The following is a 26,015-nucleotide window of genomic DNA, read 5'->3' as shown; positions in this document are numbered from 1 at the left end:
GGCCCCTGGGCTCCTCCCTCTTTGCTCTCCTTACTCTGTCCTGTAGCTGTGACCCCTGGGCAGGAGCCTCACTGACCCCCCAGTGCCTCACTGGCCTGCTCTGTGTTGTACACCTGTCTCCTCAGCACTCCCTCAGAGGAGGGTGCCTGGGAACGTGGATGGATGGATGGATGGAGGGATGGATGGATGGAGGGGTGGAAGGAGGGATGGATAGAGGGGTGGAAGGAGGGATGGATGGATGGATGGATGGAAGGATAGAAGGAGGGATGGATGGAGGGATGGAAGGAGGGATGGAGGGATGGATGGATGGATAGAAGGAGGGATGGATGGAGGGATGGAAGGAGGGATGGATGGGTGGATGGATGGAAGTAGGGATGGATGGATGGAGGGAGGGATGGATGGGTGGTTGGGTGGGTGGGTGGATAGATGAGAGATGATATGTGTGAACGCACTTTGTAAACTGTGAAGTGCTGGGGGAACGTACAGGACCATGATTACAAGGCCTCTTCAGTGTGTGTGTTTTGAAACAGGCTCCACATCAGAGAAGAGGAGCCCCGTGAAGAGAGAACGATCCCGCTCCCATGACTCTGCGTCTTCATCCCTCTCCTCTAAGGCATCCAGTAAGTCTCCAAGGGGTAAAGATCCCACAATTGGACTGTTTTTGTTTTTTGAGATTTCAAAGAATGAAAAGAGGTCCTTTATTTTCAACTAGAACTGGAAACAGAAGGGATCTACGAAGAACTGGCCTGTCTAGAGAGTACGCGTCTTTCTGGACTTGGGCGGGGAGTTGGGGGTCCTTCCCGGGAGGAGGTCGTGGCCTCTGCCCCTGCAGGGCCTGTGCCGGGTGGTGTCAGAGGGCCCTCCCTCTGTGCTCTACAGGCAGCTGTTGGAATCAGGGGAGAGGAGCTGGGTGAGTGTTCTTGTCGAGTCTGAGGGTGGGGAGAAGTGGACACAGAAGACTTCACTGGGGGAGAAATAACAAAATTTAGCAAGGTCCCTGGACCTGGACCACACTTTGGTGGAGGGGGCGGGGAATGTGGATGAAGTGCTCCAGGTCTCTGCTCTGAGGGATGCCTTGGCCTTAGGAGCAGTCAGGACGGGCACACGTGTGACAGTATGGCATGTCTTCCCACCACAAGCATTTACGGAGAACCTGCTCTCTACCTGGCTCAGGGCATTGAGAGACCAATTAGATACGGACCTGCTCTCAAGGAAACCATTGTTCCTTTGGACCAGGTTATGTTGCAAGAGGGGCTGATGTATTTTTCCTGCACACATATTCACACCTGTGAGGTGTTACGGTTATGCATATGAGGAAGTAATTAATTTTGTCTCAGGTGAGGCAGATTTAGCGGTAGCGTGTGATCCCTGCAGGTTTCAGAGAGCAGCTGGCCTTTGGGCCTTGAAGGAGAAGGCTTTCCAGTGCAGGAGAAGGTATTCCAGGTGGAGGAGACTTCACAGGTAGAGGAGGCTTGGGGCCTGAAGGTGTGGGTGGTGCTTGGGTGCAGTGAGTGGTCCCAGGGTTACAGCTCAGGGTCAGGGCGTGGCTGCAAAGGTCAGAGCACATCAGGGGGGTTGACTTGGGGCCTTCTTTGGTTTCCTTTCTCTTTCCCCCTCCCCACCTGCCCACGGATAATAGTAGGCCAGTGGTGGGGCTCTCCCTCACAGGTGTGCACAGAGGGAGTCAGACAAGGCCTCCTTAACATGAGCCTGGTCTCTGTGATAGAAGAAAGGTCTGATTTACAGGCTGGAGTCAGTCAGAAAAGCCAAATGCTGCAGCTTGCTATCCTTCTGCCCCAAGCAATAGAGGGAGCCCAGGGTACCAGGGGGGCACCAGGGGGGCATCTGTGCCGTTAGAGAGGTGTGGTGCTTTGTTCTTCCCTGATCCTGGGCTGACAGCTTTCTAGAAGGTTCTGGAACACGCAGGTCTGTGCAGTTTCTTCAGGTGGAGTAGAATGCCCAGGCTGCCAGCCAGCCTCCTCTTCCGGTGAGGTGGCTTTTTAAAATTCCACAGAGGGTCCTGGGATCTTAGGGGTCTCTGATGAGATGCTTCCTGTGTCTCTGATGAGATGCTTCCCGTGTCTCTGATGAGATGCTTCCCGTGTCTCTGATGAGATGCTTCCTGTGGCCTTCGGTGTAACTCCCATGTTTCAGGAGGTCCAGGGAGAGGAGACTTGGCCACAGGAGTCAAGAGCAGGGGGCGGGATCACACGAGTCAGCCTGGGAGGGGCTGGGTCCCTCTTCTATAGACTGACAGTCCCCCTGGGTTCAACCGGGGCAGAATGACTGAGGTCAGGGCTGGTGGACGGAGAGAAACATCAGTGTGGGTCTCCTTCCTCCGGGCCCTCCCAGTCTGGGCTTCACAACCTAGGACATGGGTGAAGACATTTGGGTCCCCGTGGTCTACTTTTGGAACCTCATGCCCCTTTCGTGTGCTTTGTGTCCACCTGTCCCTCCCCCGGGCCAGATGCCCAGGTCCTCACAGCCTCCCCGACCCTGGTCCTTAGCTCCTCTGCTGCCTCTGAGCTGATCACCTCGGGTGGCTTGCCCGGTGAAGAGGCATTTTAGCAGGAGTCAGGCCTTTAGCCTAGGGGAACAGGCCGGTGCTGCATTTCCTCTGTCCACGAGCAGCCTGTAACCAGCCTGCCAGGCTGTGGGGTTGAGTCAGAGCCTTGCTGGGGAGCTGGGATCCAGTGGGGAGGTTGGCTGAGTGGTGTGGTGAGCAGCACAGGCTGAACCAAGTGTCGTGGGGCGGGGTCTGGGGAGGGTGGCCTGGGAAGCAGCTCCCCTCGTCTCCAGGAAAACAGCAGAGCTAAGATAGAGATGTGGTTCCCGTGGAGCCTGAGGTCCTCGGAGTTGCTCGGAGCTGGCACGCATGCCCCGGGCAGATGTGGCTGGATTGATATGAAAGACAGCTTTTATTGTCTTTCATTGATATAAAAGACAACGCTGCCCCTCCGTGTCCAGGGACCCGCACACTTCTTGCCTTTCAACATGGTCCACGTGGGGAAAAGGGCAAAAGAAACCCCGTATCTGGGTAGCTGCTGTGCATACTGCATTTTCCGTCTTGAGTTCTTCTAGAAGCTAAGTGGTTGTAGCATTAGAGTCAAGCCTTTTCAGTCCTGTGAGTTTTGCTGCTTTGAACCAGAAGCACCACTATGCTGTACAGAGGGGAGATCAGAGCTCCAGGACCCACCTGCACAGAAGCAGGAGTGTAGGCTGGGCACTGAAGGTGAGGGTTCTGGAACAGATCGGGTGGGGGGTGCAGAGGAGAGGCCTTTGCGACGTGTATGGGGCCAGGGAGCGGTGCTGGCTGTCTCCCCGCAGTGCCTCTTGGCTTTGTCAGAAGGACAGAGGAGTCTGTATTTAACCAGAGGTGGGATGGCATTGACGGAAATTCCCAGTCGTCGCAGGTAAGGGGAGTTGGTGCTGCAGAAGCAGGAGCGGCGGGTGCGGGGCCCTGACTGACGGGACCCTCTCTCCGCAGGCTCAGCACGGTGTGGCGAGTCACCGGCTCAGGCTCAGCCGGCGGGGCCCTCGCGGGGGGACCGGGCCCGATCGCCTCAGCCCTGCGGCCCCGCGGAGGAGGGCAGGGCCCTGGGAGAGAGACAGTGGCCCCGGGCAGGGCAGGGGCCGCCGTCGGTCATCAGCAGGTGCAGCCCCGGGCTGGCCCCCCAGCCGGAGCCCGGCCTCAAGACCAGCCAGTGGAGCATCCAGGTGTCAGTTCCCTCATCGTCCTCCTCAGGCTCGTCTGCGATGCCCGCCGCCAGCCCGCTCGTCCTGCAGGCCGCGCAGTGCTCCATGACCAAGGCCTGCCGGCGGCCGCCTGTGGTCTTCCTGCCCAAGCTGGTGTACGACATGGTCACGTCCACCGACGGCAGCGGCCTGCCCAAGGCCGCCTCGCTCCTGCCCTCGCACTCAGTCATGTGGGCCAGCTCGTTCCGGCCCCTGCTCAGCAAGACCATGACGTCCACAGAGCAGTCACTGTACTACCGGCAGTGGACGGTGCCCCGGCCCAGCCACATGGACTACGGCAGCCGCGCCGAGGGCCGCGTGGATGGCTTCCACCCACGCCGGCTGCTGCTCAGCGGGCCCCCCCAGGTGGGTGCCGCCCCGTGCGCCCGGGCTCCGCGGGGCTTGTGTTCGCGCCCAGAGGCAGGTTTGGGGCTTATTCACACCTGCCTTCCCGCGGTGGAATCTCGGATGGCCCTAAGTGGGCAGGTGGACGGCTGGGTGACCTGCATCCTCTGACCCCGGTTTCCTCCTCTGCGTGATGTGTGGGTGGAGTTCTCTGCGGGTGCTTGTTGCTCCTTCAGACAATGATTCTGCATTTCCCACACTATTGCATTCGGTCCTCATGGTCAGTCTGCGGTTCCCTCCCACTCTGACAATGGAAGCCAACCCCTGTTTCTGCCCTGCAAGATTTTGGTAAAACTGAACAGGGAGATGAGAAACCTGTCACCATCTCCCAGCTCTCTGTGTTTTTCTGACAACAAAAGACCGTTTCACCTGTCAACATGGCAGGAACCTGGGCGGTGTGAATGTCAGGTGTCGTGAGCGTGTAAGGAGGACGCACGAGGTTGGTTTGGGGTCTCGGGAGGGGGCTCGGCCAGACAGGGCAGGGCTGGAGGGTGGGCCCTACAGTGAACTGCCTGGGGTTGGATTCGGACTAGAACATCACCTGAGCCCTGGGCCGGTTCCAGCCTTCTCTGTGCCTCACTGTTCTCACCTGAGAGTGAGGAAAATAAGAGCCTTGTGATAAACTCTGTCACAAACACAGAGTGTTAAACGAGAGAATAATTGTAGGGCACCTGGAACGTGGCCTGACCCCTGGAAAGCACTGTTACTGTCACCATCACCATCACTGCCCCAATTCAAGACGTGTTTCCTTTTCACACCGAATGTTCATTCCCCCGCCAGGTACCTACCCCAAGAAACCCAAACCCACAAAACTATGTATAAGAGTGCTCATTTTTGTATTGTTTACAGTAGCTAAAAAACAGACTGGAAACAACTTAAGTTGCATTGGTCAAGTGCGGTTGAAAATATCTGGGCACAGCAATATCATGCAATATCAATAGTTTGAACTATTCAGTAGCTCTTTATATACTGACGTTGACGTTTCTCTAAGATATTTACATGTTAAAGATCAAGTTGCAGAATAATATACACGTGGTGTCATATCAATTATGAAAAAAATCAGTGTGTGTATGTGTCTGCGTGTGTGAAAATATCTAAAAACTCCCTGACAGGAGAGCTTGGGGGCGGCAGGGGACTGGAATTTGTGACCATTCTACTTTATTATTGATCTGTATTTCTTGAACTTTTAAATGAGTATATAGTACTTTTCATAATTTAAAAAAATAGGAAAAAATAAAATGTTTTTTAAAAAGGATTCCTGGTTTCTCCATACCCCTCACATTACTGAATGTTATCAATCTCTAAAAGCTTTTGCCTTTTTGATAGGGGAGAAATAGTATATTTCTAGTATAATAGTAAGGGTGAATATATTTTAATATATTTACTGGTCATTGGTACTTCTTTTACAGTGACTTTCTGGTTTTGGTTCTCTATTTTTCCTTTAGTCCATTTGACTTTTATTCTTTTGCTTTGTTCTTTAGATTATAAATTTTAATCCTTTGTCAATTATATGTATTGCATATATTTTCTCCAAAACTCCCCCCAGTTGTGCTTCATATTTTCTTTTTAAACGGGTCAGTTATTTCCGGGACTTCCCTAGCAGTCCAGTGGTTAGGACTCCGCGCTTCCACTGCCGGGGGTGTGGGTTCCATCCCTGGTCGGGGAGCTAAGGTCCCACACGCCGTGCGGCAGCGCCAAAAAAATAAAAATAAAAAGTTAGTTATTTCCATTCATCAGCGTTTGTCGAATACTTGCTGTGAACCGGGCGTTGAGCTAAGAACTTGGAGAGCACATTCTTAGCGCACCAGGTTGGAGGGAGGCGAGGATAGCCCACAGGTACCCATGTAACCAGTTGTGACCTCAGTGAACTAAGACCAATAGTATACTGGCCTGGTGCTGGGCTTGAGGGGGCAGGGGATTTTCTAAAACAAGAAGAAAGAGAGGGAAGAAGAGAAAAATCATTTTATTTCTTTTCCTGGCCTTAGGAGGAGAGAAATGTGATGCCAGCCTTTTACGTCCCACACAGTGAATTTTGTTGTCTTAACTACAGCCGTATCAGTTAATATAAGGTAGCAATTTGCACTTACGCAAGACTCTTAAGACATTATTGAAATGTCAGTTCATTCTTTTTTGAAGCAACCTTTGTTCAGCTCCTGATGGAGTCCTACTTCTAACGGCTTAAACCATGTGGCCAGTTAAAATCTGGAAAGACATTTGCAATGATTTATAAGCAGGTGGGTCTCCCGCCCACCGGAGTTCATCTGTCTGCCTGCCATGCTTCTTCAGGCCACATTTTCCCTCAAGTGTCTTTGCATCCCCCCAGCCCTCCTATTAATTAGGTGAGATGGTTAAAAGAGGTGGCGGCGTGGAGGCATGTCAGGTGCTCAGTCAGCGCCCGCACGTAGGCAGGGCGTACTGAGGCTGGCTCCTGTTTCGCTGTCTCTACAGATCGGGAAGACAGGCGCCTACCTGCAATTCCTCAGCATTTTGTCCAGAATGCTCATTCGGCTGACGGAAGTGGATGTGTACGATGAAGAAGAGATCAATATCAGTGAGTTATCTGCTGGTGACGCTGGGGCTTGGAATCATCTTTAGTCGGTTTCTCAAGTGACTTCCGCTGTATCTTTTACTTTGAAGATGGAATTCTCAGATTAGTGATCTGACGCCTCCCAAGGGCCTTGTGGGGCTGCTTTTATCTTTGCCCTTGTGGCCATTTTGCTCAGTCCTAGAATAGTGCCTGGGAGGGCTTGGTGGGAGATAAAATTACGATACTAAAAATACCCGCTGTTTACTGCGCACCTTCCAAACGTCAACCGCTGTGCTAGATGGTTTGCGTAAATCACCACATTTCATTTCCTGTGCCACACCAAGAGATGGATAATGTTATTCGGTTCCGGAATAACATGTTCAGGAGTCCCGCTGGGAGGTGGCAGAGCTGGAACCAAACTAGATTTCGTGGCTGCCTCTAGAAAGCGGGGTTGTCCATCAGGGGTGGGTTTCCCTCTCAGGCTGCTGAGGACATAGGTCAACATCTTGGGGCAAAATGGAAACATATGCTATGCAGGGAATAGCCTTTTCTTCTCATTCCCAGAACAGAATTTACCCTGATTAAGGTAAGACTCTTTGAACAGCTGGTTCATGCTCATTGTAGAACACCTCCTCGATTTCCTCTTCCAGCGCCCCTCCAGTGGCTCAGAAACTTGGTCTGGTAAAGGAATCCATTGCTTTGGGAATGAAGATTTGTGTAAGGAGTCGTGTGTTGTAGAGAAGGGGCCCCAGTAAGCTTGTATCAGCACTTGTATTACGTACGTTTAAGCTGCAAAGCTGGATGATTTGATACATGTATACACTGTGAAGTAATCACCGCAATCACGCTAATGAACATATTCGTCACCTCACATAGTTACCGTGTCCAGCAGCATTATTCACAGTAGCCAAGACATGGAAACAACCATATGTTGTCCATTAATGGACAGACGTCCACCGGCAGTTGCGTGGATAACGATGGGGTATGTACTGGCGATGTATTCAGCCTTGACAAGGAGGGAAATCCTGTCATTTGGATACACAGAACCTTTTTAGATGCTCTTGCTGTGTTTGAGTTTTGACTTGGAGAAAATTTAGGACCAAGGAAGCCCATCCAGTCCTTGGTCTTTCCTTTGAAGGAGAAGGGAAAGAGGCTTTTCATCGAAACTCTGAGCTTTCCACCGTTTCCCCACAGTTTGAAACCATTTTTCAAATGAAAGTCAACAGGTCTGCTGAATTTCTGTCTCCTCCTTTTGTTGGATATACCAGTGATAAAGATAGGGTTTGAATCCAGTTTGTTAAACTTCAAAGCCTTACTTTCTTAAATACTCTCTTATTGCCTTGGGTTTCTCTTTGGCAAAATGTGTGTAATTCCTGTTTTATAGGATGTTGTGAAGATGAGCGGATGTTACACACATGAAGCACTGAGCACCTATTAAATACAGAATAAATGTTCCTCTCCCTCTTCTTTCCTTAATTTTTCTGTTTCTTATGGACATGTACTCTGCCCATATATATATAGTAGGATACACTGATATATAGATATATATCAGTATCGTCTATACTATATATATGTCATATCAAATATGTAAAATCAATATGATGTAAAATGATATTGATCAATTGATGTAAAATCAATATGTTACATAAGTTTGAGTTGGACCAACTAGATTTTTTTACCTTTTAGCCAACAAGCATTTAGTGAGCCCTGTAGACTACACCAATTATAATGTAGGGTGATACACTGCAAATGTGCAAATGTGGGTCGGACCATGAGTAGTGGTGGCATTCAGAAGGAGAAACCAGTGTACCTGAGCATTCAGAAGAGGCTTTCTAGAAGTGAAGTGATAGGAGTTGGGCCTTACTGGCTGGGTAGCATTTAGATGTAAGAGCAAGAGAGAGCACTGCATTAAGTTCTGCCAGTGGTGTGGACCAGTGTGTGGTGTATTTGGGGGACGGTGCTGGGGAGAAGCCCAGAGCCCAGGGGTAGGTGTACTGCCAGGAGTGGAAGTTAGTGGAAGTTAGAAGAGCAACCCCATCCCATAGGAAACACAGCATAAGGCTGTTTGTCTGGATAGAGATAGATCTGAATGCACCTTCTTGCTGAATTAGAACAATCCTGAAAATGGGACGGGTGCCAGAGTATTTGAGATCCCGTGGAGTTCCCCAGGTAACCTGTAGATTCAGTATCAGTTCCACTCCTACCATCATCCTTGTGCACATTTGACATAAATCCTTCTCACTTCCTGTTTCGTCATATATCTGTGTTTCTACTGATGCTGTAGACCTCAGAGAAGAATCAGATTGGCATTACCTCCAGCTCAGTGACCCCTGGCCGGACCTGGAGCTGTTCAAGAAGTTGCCTTTTGACTACATCATTCACGACCCGAAGTATGAGGATGCCAGTCTGATCTGTTCACACCATCAGGGCATAAAGAGCGAAGGTCAGATTTTTAAATCTCTTGCTGCCACCTTCTTCCAGAGTACATGGGAATAGCCTCTTAAAGGGATGAGCTGAATTTTGTTAGCGATGAACTCATCTGGTGGTGGTGGGTGAGCCGACAGTGCCCGGTGGAGAACTGAGGTCGCCACCTCACCTGACAGGAAGGGCTCTTCACAGACCACACGAGGGAAGACTCATGGCTCGGTTGGTGCTGAATAACGGTGAAGACCCTCTTGGTGGTTTATCGTGATCGGAGTATTCTGAAGGTTCTGGTTAATAGAGGAAAAAGACATGTATGTTTCTCTATGAACTTGGATTGTAACAAAATGCACCTATTTCCCTTTCTGCCCTTGGTCTCTCATTTTCTCACTCCTTCTTCAGAGACTGCTAACTTCCACAGTATTATGACCCTGCTGGGTTTCAGGGTCACTGGCAGCAAACATCGGGCATGAGTGGCCAGTGTGATTACAAGCACTGACTAGGGAAGTTTGGTGAATGCTGCGTGAGAGGAAAATACCGGTCTCCTTGTCAAACCAATCATTTTATCTTTGTTGCTCTCAGAGCAGATCGCTTTTTTTTCTTTTTTTAAAGATTTAATTAATTTATTAATTTATTTATTTATTTTATTGGATGCGTTGGGTCTTCTGTTGTTGTGCGCTGGCTTTCTCTAGTTGCAGCGAGCGGGGGCTACTCTTCGTTGTGGTGTGAGGGCTTTTCATTGCAGTGGCTTCTCTTGTTGTGGAGCACAGGCTCTAGGCACGCAGGCTTCAGTAGTTGTGGCACACGGGCTTCAGTAGTTGTGACACATGGGCTTAGTTGCTCCGCGGCATGTGGGATCCTCCCGGACCAGGGCTCGAACTCACGTCCTCTGCCTTGGCAGGCGGATTCTTAACCACTGCGCCACCAGGGAAGCCCAAGCAGATCACTTTTACTGAAGGTTCCTTCACATGGTAGACCTCCTCGAATGGAGGTTGACTGTTAAAATCTTAATTTTGCTAAGTCATTTGAAAACCTGGAGGTGATTCATGTGCTTTACAGCACTTGCATATTATGTAGCGAATCCTTGAATATGTTTATGAACCATGCATAGGTGCACGCGTAAGACGCCATGTGAACGTAGCCTTCAGTTTATCCCACTGAGACTCTGTCCTTTCTGACCAGCTGAGTCACCTTGGGGCAGACAGGTGAGAGGTGATCGCACAAAGTCCGGTTACCGTGGTTCCCTGTGGGTAGGCAGGGGAGAGAACGTGGGCTGTGCCTCGTGCTGTTCTTTAATGCTGGGGATTTCGTGCAGACGGAGGGACACGCCGGAAGCCAGAGGACCTCTACGTGCGGCGCCAGACGGCGCGGATGAGGCTCTCCAAGTACGCGGCACACAACATGTACCACCACTGCGAGCGGTGCCACCAGTACATGGGCTTCCACCCCCGCTACCAGGTAGGGCGGGCCCCCGCTCCAGCGGCACTTCCCATTTTACGCTTAGTATTTCTTTTCATCTCAGACCCAGACGGGGAAAGAGGAGGAGGGGGCAGCAGGAGCTGATGGGAGCCAGTCAGACACCTGTGCGGCCAAGTTTTTTTTTACATTCTTCCCCCACAAATTATGATGTACTTCGTGCATCATATGTATATTCACGTATGTGAGTACATATGCTCACAATACATAATATGTATAATCGTGCATTATTTACCCCATGCTTATAAGCATTTACATTAAATCATTGGTATTACATAGTACATGTATTTATTAATTGTAAATAGCTCATTAGGTCCAATCAATTCCAGTCAATATGCACATCATAATGATTTATTTACAGTTCAGCCACCACCATATTATCACTGTCACACGCATGAAATAAAATACCCATCATCACAACCCTTATTCTCACTATTATCCTATCAGTAGGAGGCCTTCCACTGCTGTCAGGATTTACACGCAAATGAATAATCATCCAAAAAACAACAAAAAAATAACATTGTTTTACCTACACCGATAGCTATTACCCATCATCACAACCCTTATTCTCACTATTATCCTATCAGTAGGAGGCCTTCCACTGCTGTCAGGATTTACACGCAAATGAATAATCATCCAAAAAACAACAAAAAAATAACATTGTTTTACCTACACCGATAGCTATTACAGCATGAGTTAATTTATACTTCTCTATACGACTTACATACTCATATATACATGAGTGGATGCCCCAGAAAGGCCCAAAGGTGGCAAGAGCGCTGGCTTGCTCTGTCCGTCCCCTCTACAGAGGGAAACAGCAGACAGTAGCTTTAATTTTCCCGAATCTGCTCGGCCTTGAGCTCAGCTTCCACTGAAGTAGCACCTGTCTTCTTTTAGCACAGATTTTTTTTAAACGATGTAATTTTACTGTAGACGAAATTAGAAAATACATATGAGCAGTTTTTCAGAGGATTAAAATAATCAGAAATCCTATTTGCTGCAGAATAATTCTCCTAACATTTTTTCCCTCGGAGATGAAGCTTTTCTTTCAAGGCAGAGAAACCTATAAGTGAAAACATTGTCTTGATTTTGAAATTTAAAGATCTGGAGAGACTCAAAGGGTTCAGTCCCTGGTCACTTCAGGGTCTGCAGTGAAGGAATGAATGAAGCATGGGGGGAAGGAGGAGGGCGGCTTTGAGCTCTGACCGGCGGGCCGGGCCTCTGTGCAGGCGCGTGGGTCTGGGGGGCCGCACTGGCAGGGGACGTGAAACCAGGCCCTGCGAGGAGCACTGAGGGGCCCCCTGCTGGCATTTCCCTGCCTCTACTTGTTCTGTTCTTCCTTCATCGCTCACAGCTCCCTGAGAGGAAGTCTTAGGAGACTCCTCAGTTACGACCCTCTGTGTTCCCTCCCCAGGTCAGAATCTGTTTCTCCCTCATCTCTGCTCTCAAAGTAGAGCCACAGTAGGACTTCACAGCCGGTGTGTCCTGGCCCGCATCGGCCCTCCCCTGGCCCCCGTGGTTCCCGGGAGGGCACAGCGCAGGCTAGCTGCGCGTCTGCAGGAGGGGCTGTCAGATGGAGGGTGAGGGTCAGGGAAGACCCCTCTGTGGACGCCTGAGCTGAGAACTGGAGGAGGCATGAGCATGGCCTGGGCGAAGCTGGGCTTGGAGGTCGCACCAGAGAGCAGTGCGGGCACGGTGACTGGGTGAGGGGAGGGCTCCTTGGACAAAGTGACTAGAGGTGAGGCTAGACCGGGGATCGGAGTGAGCCCAAGACCCGTGGGTGTCAGTTTCCACATCCACCAAGTGGGGGTGAGGACATAGGGTTGTTAATTGCTTCATAGATGGTTAATTTTAATGCCAAGGGGACGGGAGGGGGCCTGGACATGGTGCGTGAGATAGAAGCGCACAAGTTTGCAGTTATTGTCTTATTAATATGCTGTTACACGTATTACCTATGGTGGGAAAATAATCTTTGTTACAATTAAAAATGTGATCCGGCACGTGAATGCTTTAGTTGGTAACCCAGCGCACCTCTGGGTCGGGTCCAGCGTCGGGAAGGGCTGGGCGGCCGACGTGGCATTGCTGGGTGAAGCACGGTCAGCACCGGGACGGGAGCGGCCGCTGGCCCAGTGGGTGTGGCCTCAGGTGTGGGCGTCCACACTGTGTCCTGGCGTCAGCCTGGGGCAGAGGCGGCAGCGACCTCTGTGTAGTCATGGCCACGGCGGGCCTGGGTTCTTCCGGGAAGTCAGGCCGGACTCTGATGACAAGCTCTGTCCTTTCCCCCTCGCACCTCAGCTCTATGAGTCCACCCTGCACGCCTTTGCCTTCTCTTACTCCATGCTAGGAGAGGAGATCCAGCTCCACTTCATCATCCCCAAGTCCAAGGAGCACCACTTTGTCTTCAGCCAACCCGGAGGCCAGCTGGAGAGCATGCGGCTGCCCCTCGTCACAGACAAGGTACTGGCTTTGAGTCCCCGGGGGCAAATCAAAGTGGCTGCAAGGGACCACCGAGCTGGAGACCCAGAGACTGTGGTTCTTGATGAGTCGGGCACATGGGGCAGGGTGTGGTGGGGAGAGACGAACATGGTGACTCAACTTGGAGGAGACTGGGGAGCTCAAGGGCTTTGTGGCCACTCAGAGTCAAATTTGAGTCAAGTTTGGCCTCATACTGTCACTTGATGCCTCTGGGCCTCAGCTTCCTCATCTGTAAGCTTTGGGCAATAATAACTCTTGCAAAAGCTTGTGGTGAGAATTGTACGGAATAACCAACGTCAGGCACCAGCACGGTACCTGGAAGATAACAAGGGCCAGTAAATGTTCGTCCCTTCCACTATCTTTTCTTTCATGCTGTCTCTTACGGAACTTTTTTTTTTTTTTTTTTTTGCGTTCGCGGGCCTCTCACTGCCGTGGCCTCTCCCGTTGCAGAGCACGGGCTCCAGACGCGCAGGCTCAGCGGCCATGGCTCATGGGCGCAGCCGCTCCGCGGCATGTGGGATCTTCCCGCAGCGGGGCATGAACCCGCGTCCCCTGCATCGGCAGGCGGACTCCCAACCGCTGCGCCACCGGGGAAGCCCCTCTTATGGAACATGTGAAACAGGCTAAGACGGCAGAATAGTATCATGAGTCCCCCGGGGCTGCTTACCCAACCTCAACAGTTATGCACTCAAGGCCACGCTTGCTTCATCAAGCCATCTCTCTTCATCTGCCTTCCTGTGTTACTTGGAAGCGAATCTCAGACATTGCATCATTTCATTTGTAAATATTTCAACGTATGTCCTCTAAAGGAGAAATTTTCTCTCTTCCGAGGAGATTGTTCCCAATGATCCATCGTCTCTCTGGCCGCCATTCTTAGGGGCGCTTGGTTTGACAGTTCCAGCCTGACAACCTCAGAGTCAACCGGCTGCCCCTTCCCCAGCCCCAGCCCCAGCCCCAGCCCCAAGGACCTTGTGTACAGCTCTGCCGTTCCTTCTCCAGAGGGCCAGGCATGCCCAGAGCTGAACCCAGCCTTGCAGACCCAGTGGGCTATTATCAAGAATGAAAACATTTGTGAAGTGGCAGTGAGGCCTTTACTGTAAGGTGCTTGAGACTTTATCAGTTACTGCACTAGCTTTTCCAGGCGTTTCCCATCAGAACTGGTTATGAGGGACTTCCCTGGTGGCGCACTGGTTAAGAATCCTGCCAGTGCAGGGGACACGGGTTCGAGCCCTGGTCCGGGAAGTTCCCACATGCCACGGAGCAACTAAGCCCGTGCGCCACAACTACTGAACCTGCGCTCTAGAGCCCGCGAGCCACAACTACTGAAGCCCGCACACCTAGAGCCCGTGCTCCACACAAGAGAAGCCACCGCAATGAGAAGCCCACACACCGCAACAAAGAGCAGCCCCCGCTCACCGCAACTAGAGAAAGCCCCTGCACAGCAACAAAGACCCAACGCAGTCAAAAATAAATAAATAACTTTATTAAAAAGAAAGAACTGGTTATGAGCACCAGCTGTATGCACAGCTGTGTAGCAAGTACTTTGAGGAATCGAGAAGGAACAGAAGACGTAGCTTGGCCAGCAGAACCTATTGTCGAGAAAAGAGTGAAAGAAAACACAGTTATTTATATAAAAGATTCACAGCCTGCGTGTATGAGTATGGCTATGATAGAGGGATTTAAGTCATACAGGAATAACGTGTACTCAGAGCACGATATTCGGTGCTAATAGGAGAGGTTAATGAATTTGGGTAATCGATATATGCCTGTTAGTTTTGCTCACCTAACAAACCATTTCCGAACAAGCATGTACTTAGCTTCCGATTCTGTGGGCCAGCAGTTCAGACTCAGTTCTGCTGGGTGGTTATCCTGGGGTGGCTTGCTCTCATTTGTGTCCGAGGTTAGTTACCAGGTAGGCGGGGGGCCGGCTGGGCTAGGGACGCCCATGTCTGTTCCCTGCGGCCTCTCCTTCTCCAGCAGGCTAGCCCGGGCTTTTTCCTGGGAGGGTTCCGAGAGAAGGCAGAATGTGTCAGGCCTCTGGAGGCCAGGCTTGGAACTGGCGCGCTGTCATTTTAACTGCATTTTATCCATAAAAGCAAGTCCCAAGCCTGAGCCAGATGCAGGGAGTGTGGAAATAGATGCCATCTCTTGATGGAAGAGGCTGCAAAGTCACATTTTAAAGGGAGGGGAATCGTTGTGGACGTGCTGACAAACACTTGCTTCTTTATGCCCGTACCCTCCAGAGTCATGAATACATAAAGAGTCCGACGTTCACTCCCACGACTGGCCGTCACGAACACGGGCTCTTTAACCTGTACCACGCGATGGATGGTGCCAGCCATTTGCACGTGCTGGTTGTCAAGGAGTATGAAATGGCGATTTATAAGAAATACTGGCCCAACCACATCATGCTGGTGCTCCCGAGTATCTTCAACAGCGCCGGAGTCGGTAGGCCTTTGTAAACGTGCCCTACTCTGTAATATTTCTGTGCATGGAGGCTTGAGAGAATGTTCTAGATGTCGAGGCACAGTGTGAGAGTTGTGAGTTAAGTTTTGTTTGGGGCAAAGTGAGGACTAGGGCTTGGGAGACGGCCTCTCAGATAGCTCCGAGGAACTGCTCCAATGAGATAAGGGGGGAGGTCAGTGTATATGGGATTTTGGTGGAGGGAGATGCGAGCAGTCAAGCACACATGTTGGCAGAGGGATGCTACTGGTCACTGGGAGCAGATATCTCTGTTAATGATTTTAGTGCTTTTCTAGATAGGAGACGATGCAAGAAATTGGGCTCATAAAATCGCCTCCTGAAAAATCTCTAAGTCTCTGAAGGCCTGTTCTGCCAGTTGCCCAGAGCACAGACTGCCTCCTTCCTGATCGCCACCCTGACCTCCTTTCAGGGTGTGCTGAAGGTCAGCGACCGCCGTGGCTACTGACCACATCCTTGTACAGGCAGATGGCGAGAGACAGTTTATGTCCGCGTAGAGAGGAGAGACCTTTCTCATTAAGCTTTTTGGCTTTTAAAGCTATTTTGATTTGACTGTTCTTTTTTCTTCGATGTTTGGTTATTGATTTATTCATGTTCTCAGCTGTTAGAAAAGCAAGGATAAATCGATGCGTGTGCAGATCGGAGAGGAGTGTTTTCTGCCCTAGAATTCTACCAAGTCAACAGCCTATGGTGGGTGGGTGAGGGCTGCAGATCAGGACCCCCAGGAGCTGGTGGGGCTGGGGCCTCGATGGGCTTTCATCAAGTTCTCTTCTCACTGGGGCTTTGTCCTGGGTGGTCGTCGGCATAGGACTGGCCTGAGTCGGGGTCATTTGCCCATTTCAGGCGCCGCCCATTTCCTGATCAAGGAGCTGTCTTACCACAACCTGGAGCTGGAGCGGAACCGGCAGGAGGAACTGGGGATCAAGCCGCAGGACATCTGGCCCTTCATCGTGATTTCTGATGACTCCTGCGTGATGTGGAACGTGCTGGACGTCGACTGTGGTGGGGAGAGAAGCAGGTGAGAACCCACACACTCACCCCACCAGTAAGACAAGTGCACGTGCTCTCTTCTCAGTGGGGGATTCTCGTCCACCCTTCGAGGACCCCAGAGGGCGCCTCACGCTAGAAGGTGTGGTGTGCAGTGGACAGAGCCCCGCGTGTGGTGGGCTCATGTTGCAAGCTTTACTCTGAGTTCTTAATTTAAAAAATGTTACTGAGGTGTAATACATACAGAAAATAATGCAATATATATTCAACATCAAATATATACGAAAAGGAAAGTATAATACATATCCAGGTATTTTCACAAACAGAACACACACGCTTGACAAACTCCCTGATGAAGAAACAGACCATCACTGGCAGCCCAGAACCTTCCAGTCCCTCCTCCCTCCCCCCAGCCTCCTCCTAACGTGAAGCTGTATTTTTATTTGCTGTGTGACATTAGGGAAATGACTCTTTTTTGGGTTCTAGATCCCTCATCTTTCAAAGGGGCACTTAAACTTGTGCTAGAAGTTTGTTACAAGGATTAATTAAACCATGAATTGTGTGCCCGGTCACGGGCAATGAAGCAGCGCAGTGTAGGAAAGGCTCAGTAGATACAGCTGCATCTGAGCATCATGGGTAAAATATTTCTGTGTGGTTTTACCATGAGTGTTTCAACTTAGCCTTTATTTTTGGCTTGATTTTTCTTTTCTTTTCTTTTCTTTTTTTTTGAGAAACAGCTTGATCTTTTGGCTTGTTTTTGTGAGAGGCAGCTTTCGAGGTTGGTTCACCTCTTCTGTGTTAGTGAGTCCTAACGTAACAATCGCCATTAACACCACTGCTCTTCTAGAAAGAACTGTTTTCTGTCTGATTGAGCTGCACGTGCATGAGGACGGCAGTCGCCGTGCTTTCAATGTCTTCACTGTCATGCTTCCCAGGGCAAGAGCTCGGCCAGGGCAGCAATGAGGACGAGAACCAAGCTTCCCCTCTGCCTTTCTGAATTTCATTCTGCAGCAGATGTTCAAGTCCTGGCACGTCAGAGCTGGCTGGGGCCTTAGAGAGTTTAGCTGAAGCCCCTCAGTTGGGGAAAAGGAAGCTGAGATGCAGAGAAGTTGAGCCGCGTCCCTGGGTCTCACAGACAGAGCTCTCGTCACCCCAGCTCCCCGCCCTGGGGTTACTCCCTTCAGCACCCCTCCCTGGCCGTCGGGAGGCCCCCACTGTCTTCACGGACTTCAGTCACCCGCAGGGTGGGGTGGGAGGTGTTTACACGCTGCCTCCTTCCCTCCCCCCACCTCGCTTGGAATTGACACTGGAAACGCAAGGTGGCTTGGCAGATGCAGAGACTGTGGGCTCCGGAGACAGACAACACCGTTCAATCCAAGCTCTGTCACGTGACACTGGGCAAGTTATCCAGAGCCTCTTTGTCCTCATCTGTAAAATGAGGATGCTATGCCTATGTCACAGGATTGCTGCGAGGGTCAGTGACAGTGGATCTGAAGTGCTGAGCACGGTGCCTGGCGGCTGTGATGGGTTCCTTCCGCACCACCCCGCCCGGCATGTTCAGGGGAGAGCAGCATCCCGGCCAGCCTGGTCCAGAGGGCCTTGCTGTTGTCTGCATGCCAACCGAGGGATGTCCATCTCCTTCCTTCGAACAGGGAATTTTCCTGGTCGGAAAGGAATGTTTCCTTGAAGCACGTCATGCAGCACATCGAGGCTTCCCCCAGCATCACCCACTACGCCCTGATCGGCATGCGCAAGTGGTCCAGCAAGACCGGGAGCCGCGAGGTGCGCGAGCCCTTCTCCCGCTGCCACGTGCACGACTTCATCATCCTGAACGTGGACTTGACCCAGAACGTGCAGTACAACCAGAATCGGTGAGCTCCTGCGCCGCCTTGGCTGTCAGCTCCGCCCACGGTCCCAGGGCCCTCGGTGAGGGGCAGCCTTGCTCCTGGCGGGTGGCTGCTCCGTCCTTGCCCTTCAGGGCCAACGAAGCCAGAGCCTTTTCACCCATAGCATTGGCCTGGTCCCTTGCTTTCAGCCCTCATGGGTTTTTCTGGTATTTTTGTTGTATAATTTTAGGGCAGATTTGCCTGAGACCATTCAACTTCCTTCCTCAATTCACGTGGTACCTTATTTAATGACTTAAATGCTACTGGGTGTTGCTTCTCTTGCTTTTTCTGCTCCTTCTCTGAACACATCACTTTTTAAGAGCGTTAGCACTGAAGGAAACTGTAATTTCCCTGTGTCACTCTCCACAGATCTATGCAGAAATGCTCACGTCACGAGAAGAATCTAATCACTAATGTTTATTGAGCCCTCGACGTGCCAGGCAGTGGGCACACCCCCTAGAGGGCCCAGGCAGGAGTGTCAATTCTGGAGCCAGACCGACCTGCTAGGAATTTGGGTTCTGCCACTGTCAGCTTTGCAATTTAGGCAGATGACTTGCCATCTCTGAGTCTTGTTTTTTTTTCTTCGCGGCACGCGGGCCTCTCACTGCTGTGGCCTCTCCCGTTGCGGAGCACAGGCTCCGGACGCGCAGGCTCAGCGGCCATGGCTCACGGGCCCAGCCGCTCCGCGGCATGTGGGATCTTCCCGGACCGGGGCACGAACCCGTGTCCCCTGGCATCGGCAGGCGGACTCTCAACCACTGCGCCACCAGGGAAGCCCTGAGTCTTGTTTTATTCAGCTGTAAAAAGTGGCTAATATTTTTACTTTGGGAGGTCGGTTGTTTTCTTTTCAGCAAATAGATGAAGTGGTGTTTGTCGGGTCCCCCTCACGGTGCCTGGCGTGTCGTGCCTGGTCCACAGGTGGCAGTGGTTCTGTAGTGTAAGGCTGGGGTGCACCCTGCTTTCCTGGTGCAGGCACATCACAGCTTGTCCTGGTTTCCTTCTCGGTTTGCCTTCTGTGCCTCCCAGAGGAAGGTCTTTGGCGCAGGAACGAGCCTGCTCCACCTTCCCAGCCCCCAGTACAGAGGTGCACACTCCACGCGTCTGGTAGGGGCGTGACTGGGGGTGTGTGAGCTGCCTCCAGTCCGACCCGCCCCCTCCTCTGGCTCTGGGCAGGTTCATGTGTGATGATGTGGACTTCAACCTGCGGGTGCACAGCGCCGGCCTCCTGCTCTGCCGGTTCAACCGCTTCAGTGTGATGAAGAAGCAGATTGCGGTGGGCGGGCACAGGTCCTTCCACATCACATCCAAGGTGGGTGTGGCCGTGTGCCTAGAGGGGGCTGCTGTCCGTGGTGGGAAAGCTGGCAGGGAGGCCACCCAGGCGCCTTTGAGTCAGTGGGGTGGGCTTGACTGCTGGGAAGTATTAGTAAAGGTTTCCGGTTGGGAGCGCTGGGAAGGGAAAGACTCCATCAGGTTTCCCTTCTGATCTCCGACTCTAACTGGTTTCCTGTGTGTCCCCCGCAGCGCACACGCACCACCAGCCCTCCTGTGCACCCTTGCCTGCCCACACTCTCTCTCCCCATTGGTTTCCTGAGCTCATCTCTGTCACTGTCTTTGCCGTTCACTTGTCCGGCTTTTCTGCTGGACAGAGCCCCTTTGGGGAGGGGGCAGATGTGGTGCCGTACTCTTCTCGGAGCCCCTAGGACAGTGCCTGCCAAACACTGTCTGAATGGCACTGACGGGCTAGCTTGATGGCTGAGCCGGCCTCTAGATGGGCAGAGGCGTGATCTGATTGTGTCGGTCCTGGCCGGGCAGACCTGGGCATTTCAGATGCGAAGTCATGGTGAGCCTTCGGAGATCTGTGTCTTCCAGGAACCCATACGGAGCTGGCACACCCCTGCCTTGAAGGTCCCTCCGATCCATGGGGCAGGGTGTCAGAGATGAGCTGGAGAAGTAGGCAGGACCTTATCCGCTGTGGGAAGGTTCTAGACTTTTCTATAGGAGTAACGAGAACCCATTGAAGGGTGTGCAGCAGAGGGTTTGATTAGCATGATTTACATCCACAGTCTCTCTGGCTGTAGCATGGGAAGTCTGTTGGTGACGGGACGCGAGATGGTGGGCCCAGATGGCCGGGCCGTGGAGAGCAGTGGCCACGTGGCTGGACTGGAGGCAGATAGGGTCTGGGGGTCAAGGGGAGCTTGGCCGTTCCCAGAGGTTGGCATCCCTGGGTTTGGGGGAACGTTTCCAAGGTCCATGGATTCCCTCATTTTTTTCTAGACCAGGCAGCCAGTTTTCAGCGTGGAATGATCAGTGTCTAGGATTCTGATCGATCACGTGATCAGTTTTCACACGTCCCACTTCGGTTAAACCTAATTTTTCTTAATGGAGAACTTCACAGTGGAAGTTATCTGTTCTCACATCGCTGCTCCACGGCACAGCCTTCCACAATGGGGCCACCCACCCTGGGTCCCTGCTCAGGGTGGCTGGGAGTGGCTGACACCCGCCCTTCCCCGCGCAGGTGTCTGACAGCCCCATGGCCATCGTGCCAGCCCAGTACATCTGCGCCCCCGACAGCAAGCACACGTTCCTCACGGCCCCTGCGCAGCTCCTGCTGGAGAAGTTCCTGCAGCACCACAGCCACCGCTTCTTCCCGCTGTCCCTGAAGAATCACGGCCACCCCGTGCTGTCCGTCGACTGCTACCTTAACCTGGGGTCTCAGGTAACTGTCAGAGGGGGCGCTGTCGAGTCCATAAATCCGGGAAATTCCTAAACACGTGCGCCAGAACCCAGGACTTGGAATGAGAACCACTCCACTACTTCCGCTCCAGTATGACCCCACTTTACAGCTGATAAGATAAAGGCTGAGAGGACTGAAGTGGTTTGGCCCCAATATAAGAAGTTAAGAATAGAAACCCACTTCTGATGCTAAACATTTCTGATTCTCAAATGAATTAATGAATAGATAAATCTGGATAAGTCTTGGAGTTGAGTTTTAGGATATAGATTTGGAAATAACATTAAATACTGTCTCTGTTCCTCCAAGTCTGAGCTTGACCTGGCGGTTAGCATTTGCTAGATGCAAAGCGCTAACACAGTGTCGTGGGGTATGTCACGGAGCGTGACGTTTTCTCTTGGATCCCTTTCTTTTCAGATCTCTGTGTGTTATGTGAGCTCCAGGCCCCACTCTTTGAACATCAGCTGCCCTGACCTCCTGTTTAGTGGACTCCTGCTCTACCTCTGTGACTCTTTTGTGGGAGCTGCCTTCCTGAAAAAGTTTCATTTTCTGAAAGGTAACTTCCCGTACTCTTACCACGGACCTTGCCTTGAGTGGCTGTCGCCACCTGGCGCCTCTGCGGAGGTGACCTCTGGTCCTAGTCCTTGGCAACGGGTGAACTGAGGCTCAGGGCGCATGACTTCCCCGACCATCCAGGGAAGCGCAAGAAGGCTGGGATGGGATCCCAGGGCAGCTCTTTCCCCCTCTACCTGTTTGCGTAGAGACAAGACACAGCCCCTTTCTTTTCGGTGATTAGCAGGTATTTTCAACTTTTCTGTTGCTTTCCAATCCAGGCTCTTGGCCTAAGCACGCAGATCCCCTCAGACGTTTTTCCTTCTTGGTGGATGAGTTCTTCTTCCTTGTCTTGGGGTGCCACGTGCATCTTTACTTCTCTTCTAATCTTTCTCCCTCTGTAGGTGTTTTCGTGCTAGAGTGGTTGAGGGTGAGAGACATTCATCCTGTATGACTTAAACACGTTCTTCCCAATCCAGCTGGGATCCCTAATCGAGCTTCACTTTTCCTTGGCTGGCCTTGACTCTGACCTTCCTCTCTACCAGGTGTTTAGTGAGCACCAACATTGCATAAGCTTTGGGGAAATAGTCAGAGGTTTCCACAACCTTCTCTGCTCTTGGGAAACATCTCGTCTAATAGGAGGATAGGATGTGTAGGGAGGGAGGGAGGGAGGGAGCTAGAACGAACACCCGTGATTGCTGATGCTAGGCGTCAAGAGGCGGGAGAATCCTCGTTGCCCAGCAGAGGAAGAGTCAGGAGGTGCGTGGGGCCTGGGCGGGTGGCCGGCTGGGATGGCTGGAGAGGGAGGGTTGGGCTGGAAGGGCCAGGAGAGGGCGCTTCCCAGCAGGGTCTGGAGCCGAGGATGTTGGTTTGTGGTCCTGCGAGTCTGTCTCCTTCTCCCCCCTGCTCACTTCTTTGCCAGTGTTTCTTGGTTCCATGTTGTCTCATCTGCCAGACCTGCCAAATCACAATCTCACTGTCTTGCTAAGATTAAGACGCATCCCCAAGGAACCAAGAGCTCACGCGGACATCCGGTCCTTCCCTTCCAAGCAGCAGCGTATTTTGTTCTTGCAAATAGCAGCCAGGCGGTACCTTTCCTTTGGAGAAACTCCCCTGTTTTCTTCACATACCTCTGCTGTCGTCCACACAGGTGCCACCTTGTGTGTGATCTGTCAGGACCGCAACTCACTCCGCCAGACGGTTGTCCGCCTGGAGCTGGAAGATGAGTGGCAGTTTCGGCTGCGAGATGAATTCCAGACCGCCAATGCCAAGGAGGACCGACCCCTCTTCTTTCTGACCGGACGACACATCTGAGGGAGACACACCTGAGGGTGGGGCCTTCAGAACCTCAGGCTGCTGAGGCTAAAGGAAGAATAGGAACCACGGAGTGTCTGGACTGGGGCAGGACCCAGAGGTGTCTGTTGGCCACCCCCTCACGGTAGGTGCCAGGGAACCGAGGCCCAGAGGTGGACCGAGACTTACTGAGACCCACGGGGATGAGTGAACGGTGAGCAGGAACTCAAACCAAAGGCCCCTAGGTTCCGGGGCAGACCCCATCGCCCTGGCCTGTGTCGAAGTCCATCATATGAAGAACAAAGTTTTGCCTGCTGTCACATCGTCCATATGCTTCCATGGACAGACTTGGCTCTTCTCTTAGCTCTGAAGGATCCCCCTTGGCTTATCTTGTACAGGCGCCAGCGTTTCAAATGATGGATATCATGTTGGCTACGTAGGTTCCTCTATAACCTACTACAGAACAATATTCCAAAAGAACCTTTTAACTGTAAAGGCTGGAGACAAGAAAAAATGAAGTAGGTTCACTTAATAAGAATTATGTAAGTTTACTCTTTTAGAAGCTAGCCCAAAGGCATCAACTTTAATAAAGTAAAACAAATAGTTTCACTTCAGAGCAAATACGATTCTATTAAAATAGTATAGGGTAAATACCCTACCTCTTAGAAAGGGCAAAAGTGAAAAGAAACTTTTTTAAAAACTACAGGGGTTTCAGGAAGGAAGTTAGGGTTACAGAGATTGACCTTGAGAAATAGAATTTGCCTTACGAAGGAAAGAGGACCAAATGGCTTACTTGAAACAAACAATGAGAACAACTAAAGCGATGTGGAAAATAGTTGATAAGAGCTAGACTTGTGACTCTAATTTATTGAAGCTCAGTTTTTAGTTCCCTGAATCGCTTGTCTTCTCTTACGAATGTTGGGTCCCTGACAGGAGAGGAAGGGGGACAGACAAGGCAGCAGCGATGTTCTGTGATGGGCCCACACTCTGGCTTGTGCTGGGATGTTTTCTAAACCAGCGTGTTAGAGGGCCCCCTAGAGGCTGGGCCTTGGGCCAGGTGCTTTCACAGTTACGATCTTGCTTAACCCTTCCAGCAGCCCATGTGCGTGGAATTATTCTTCCCATTTCAAAGATGAGACAGTTGAGATGTAGAGAGCGCATCTCACCAAGATCACACAGCCGGAGAGAAGCAGAAGCAGACTCTGGGGTCCGTCTCCCCACCACGCTGCTTGTGGAGTGGCCCGTAACCAAAGGAAGAGTTTAAAGGTCGTCAGAAATGAACCAGCAGAATGCACTCTCATGCATCCATCTTAGACGTTTAAAGCACTCTAATGGATAGCAATCCGAGAAGAAATTCTTTTCAAAGATGATGCCAAAGAGTTAATGTCAATCTTTTCTTCCCTAAGAAGAAAAGTCCATGAGTATAAAAGATTTAGATCAGTGTTTCTAAAATGATCACTTTGTATATGTCATTATTCCTATCTCGGAATAAAAACTTACCTTCTTTAGTTCTACTTGTCCTTTGTAAATGGTGGCTTCTGGGCTGCTTTCCTCATTTGATTGGTTCATTTAAACTTGGGGAAAAAACCCAAGCGAGTATTCGTGTTTGCTGCAGCCTTATAAATAGAATTTGTGATGCGTGTATTGTTGCTTTGCTGGGAACGAGTTGCATTGTTCTGGGAGGAAGTAGTGTGGTCAGCGGTCCTGGGGGGCTCATACTGCTTAAAATCTCAATGAATGACAGAAGGACAGTTTTGGAAAGGAAAGAAGAACAATTCCATAAAAATAAGGGTATATTAAGATGTGGAGGAATCCCTGAAAGAGAAAAGACAGGCAGAAATGGAAGAAACAATGGCCCAAAGCGTGCAAAGAAGCCTGCCACACAGGAGGATGGTTTCCTCCTGTGCCCTGAGCTTCCGAGTGACTAAAGAAGCAGGCGGGGGGCCTGGGCGTTTGGCAGGGTCGTTCACAGGGGAAGTCGCTTGGAGCAGCCAGGCTCTTTGGTGCCTCCCAGCCCTCCCTGCCGCGCTCTCCACCCCGCAACCAACCTGGGCTGAGCAGCGGTTTGGGTGAGGCGCAGGCCCGGAGTGTAGAGCCCCCAGCAGGGGGCGGGTCCCCAGGCCTTTGTGAAGACAAGCTGTCGGCACCCCGTCGCCACCGCAGTGTCCTGTCCCCACAGTCACTTGCGGCAGTAGATAGCCAACAGGAGCTCCCTAGTACGGAAATAAACACACAGCTAAAACTCGTAACAAAGTACAGGAAATGTTATAGAGGGAGAGGATAAGCTCCATGAAGAGTCAATACAGCAGACGGAATCCCATCAACCAAGTGTAGTTAAATTCAGGGAAAAAGAATATACCGCATCCAGAACAAAAAAAGATCAGGTACAGATCTCGGAAATTCAAACCTCTGTAGGCGGATGAAATAGACCAGCTCAAGAGTGAAAGAGACGTGGGCTTCCCTGGTGGCGCAGTGGTTGAGAGTCCGCCTGCGGATGCAGGGGACACGGGTTCGTACCCCAGTCCGGGAAGATCCCACATGCCGCGGAGCGGCTGGGCCCGTGGGCCGTGGCCGCTGAGCCTGCGCGTCCGGAGCCTGTGCTCCGCAACGGGAGAGGCCACGGCAGTGAGAGGCCCGCGTACAGCAAAAAAAAAAAAACAGTGAAAGAGACAGCTGGAAGGTGCAGTTGAGAAAGTCTCTAAGAAGGCAGTACAAAGGGATGTTCCTGATCTCTGCTGACCCTTAACTTCTCCCTTTGCTTACTGCGTGTCAGCTGCCTGGCCCTCCTGGACCACCTTGGCCACTGCCAGGCCAGCACCCGCCTCTGCCCGGAGTGCTTCTCCCCTCACATCCGCTTGGGTCCCTCCCTCGCTTGCACTGGGTCCTTACTACTCAAAGGCCACCTCCTCAATGAGGTCATCCCTGATTGAGAGTACCTACTAACAGAATGCTGTTTAGCTGTCTTTTGTTTTTTTGGTCTTTCCCCACAGAAGGAGGAATTTTATGAGACAGTTCCACTGCTCTGTTCCCAGAGCCTTGATTATGC

The 26,015-nt window shown here is 51.5% G+C and overlaps 1 protein-coding gene across 1 annotated transcript in view; it reads left to right on the top strand.

The window, feature by feature from the left end:
* Positions 1 to 25,214, top strand: part of GREB1 (growth regulating estrogen receptor binding 1) — a 71,728-nt gene extending 46,514 nt beyond the window's left edge. Inside the window, exons 20-32 of the mRNA XM_089923439.1 lie at positions 531 to 620; positions 3,488 to 4,101; positions 6,589 to 6,691; positions 8,952 to 9,110; positions 10,404 to 10,546; positions 12,860 to 13,021; positions 15,283 to 15,487; positions 16,364 to 16,538; positions 18,160 to 18,378; positions 19,567 to 19,702; positions 20,909 to 21,109; positions 21,542 to 21,680; positions 22,827 to 25,214. Of these exons, the coding sequence (XP_089779565.1) occupies positions 531 to 620; positions 3,488 to 4,101; positions 6,589 to 6,691; positions 8,952 to 9,110; positions 10,404 to 10,546; positions 12,860 to 13,021; positions 15,283 to 15,487; positions 16,364 to 16,538; positions 18,160 to 18,378; positions 19,567 to 19,702; positions 20,909 to 21,109; positions 21,542 to 21,680; positions 22,827 to 22,990 (2,510 nt within the window). The 3' untranslated portion in view covers positions 22,991 to 25,214. The remainder of the gene's footprint in view (positions 1 to 530; positions 621 to 3,487; positions 4,102 to 6,588; positions 6,692 to 8,951; positions 9,111 to 10,403; positions 10,547 to 12,859; positions 13,022 to 15,282; positions 15,488 to 16,363; positions 16,539 to 18,159; positions 18,379 to 19,566; positions 19,703 to 20,908; positions 21,110 to 21,541; positions 21,681 to 22,826) is intronic.
* Positions 25,215 to 26,015: the final 801 nt, after the last annotated feature.

The sequence above is a fragment of the Delphinapterus leucas genome, chromosome 13 (assembly GCF_059928025.1).
Source record: "Delphinapterus leucas isolate spDelLeu-1000000601 "Yukka" chromosome 13, BTC_Dleu_Yukka2, whole genome shotgun sequence".
NCBI classification, from domain to species: Eukaryota; Metazoa; Chordata; class Mammalia; order Artiodactyla; family Monodontidae; genus Delphinapterus; species Delphinapterus leucas.
The sequence above is the reverse complement of the archived record's forward strand: the minus strand, read 5'-3'. Positions and strand labels throughout refer to the sequence as shown.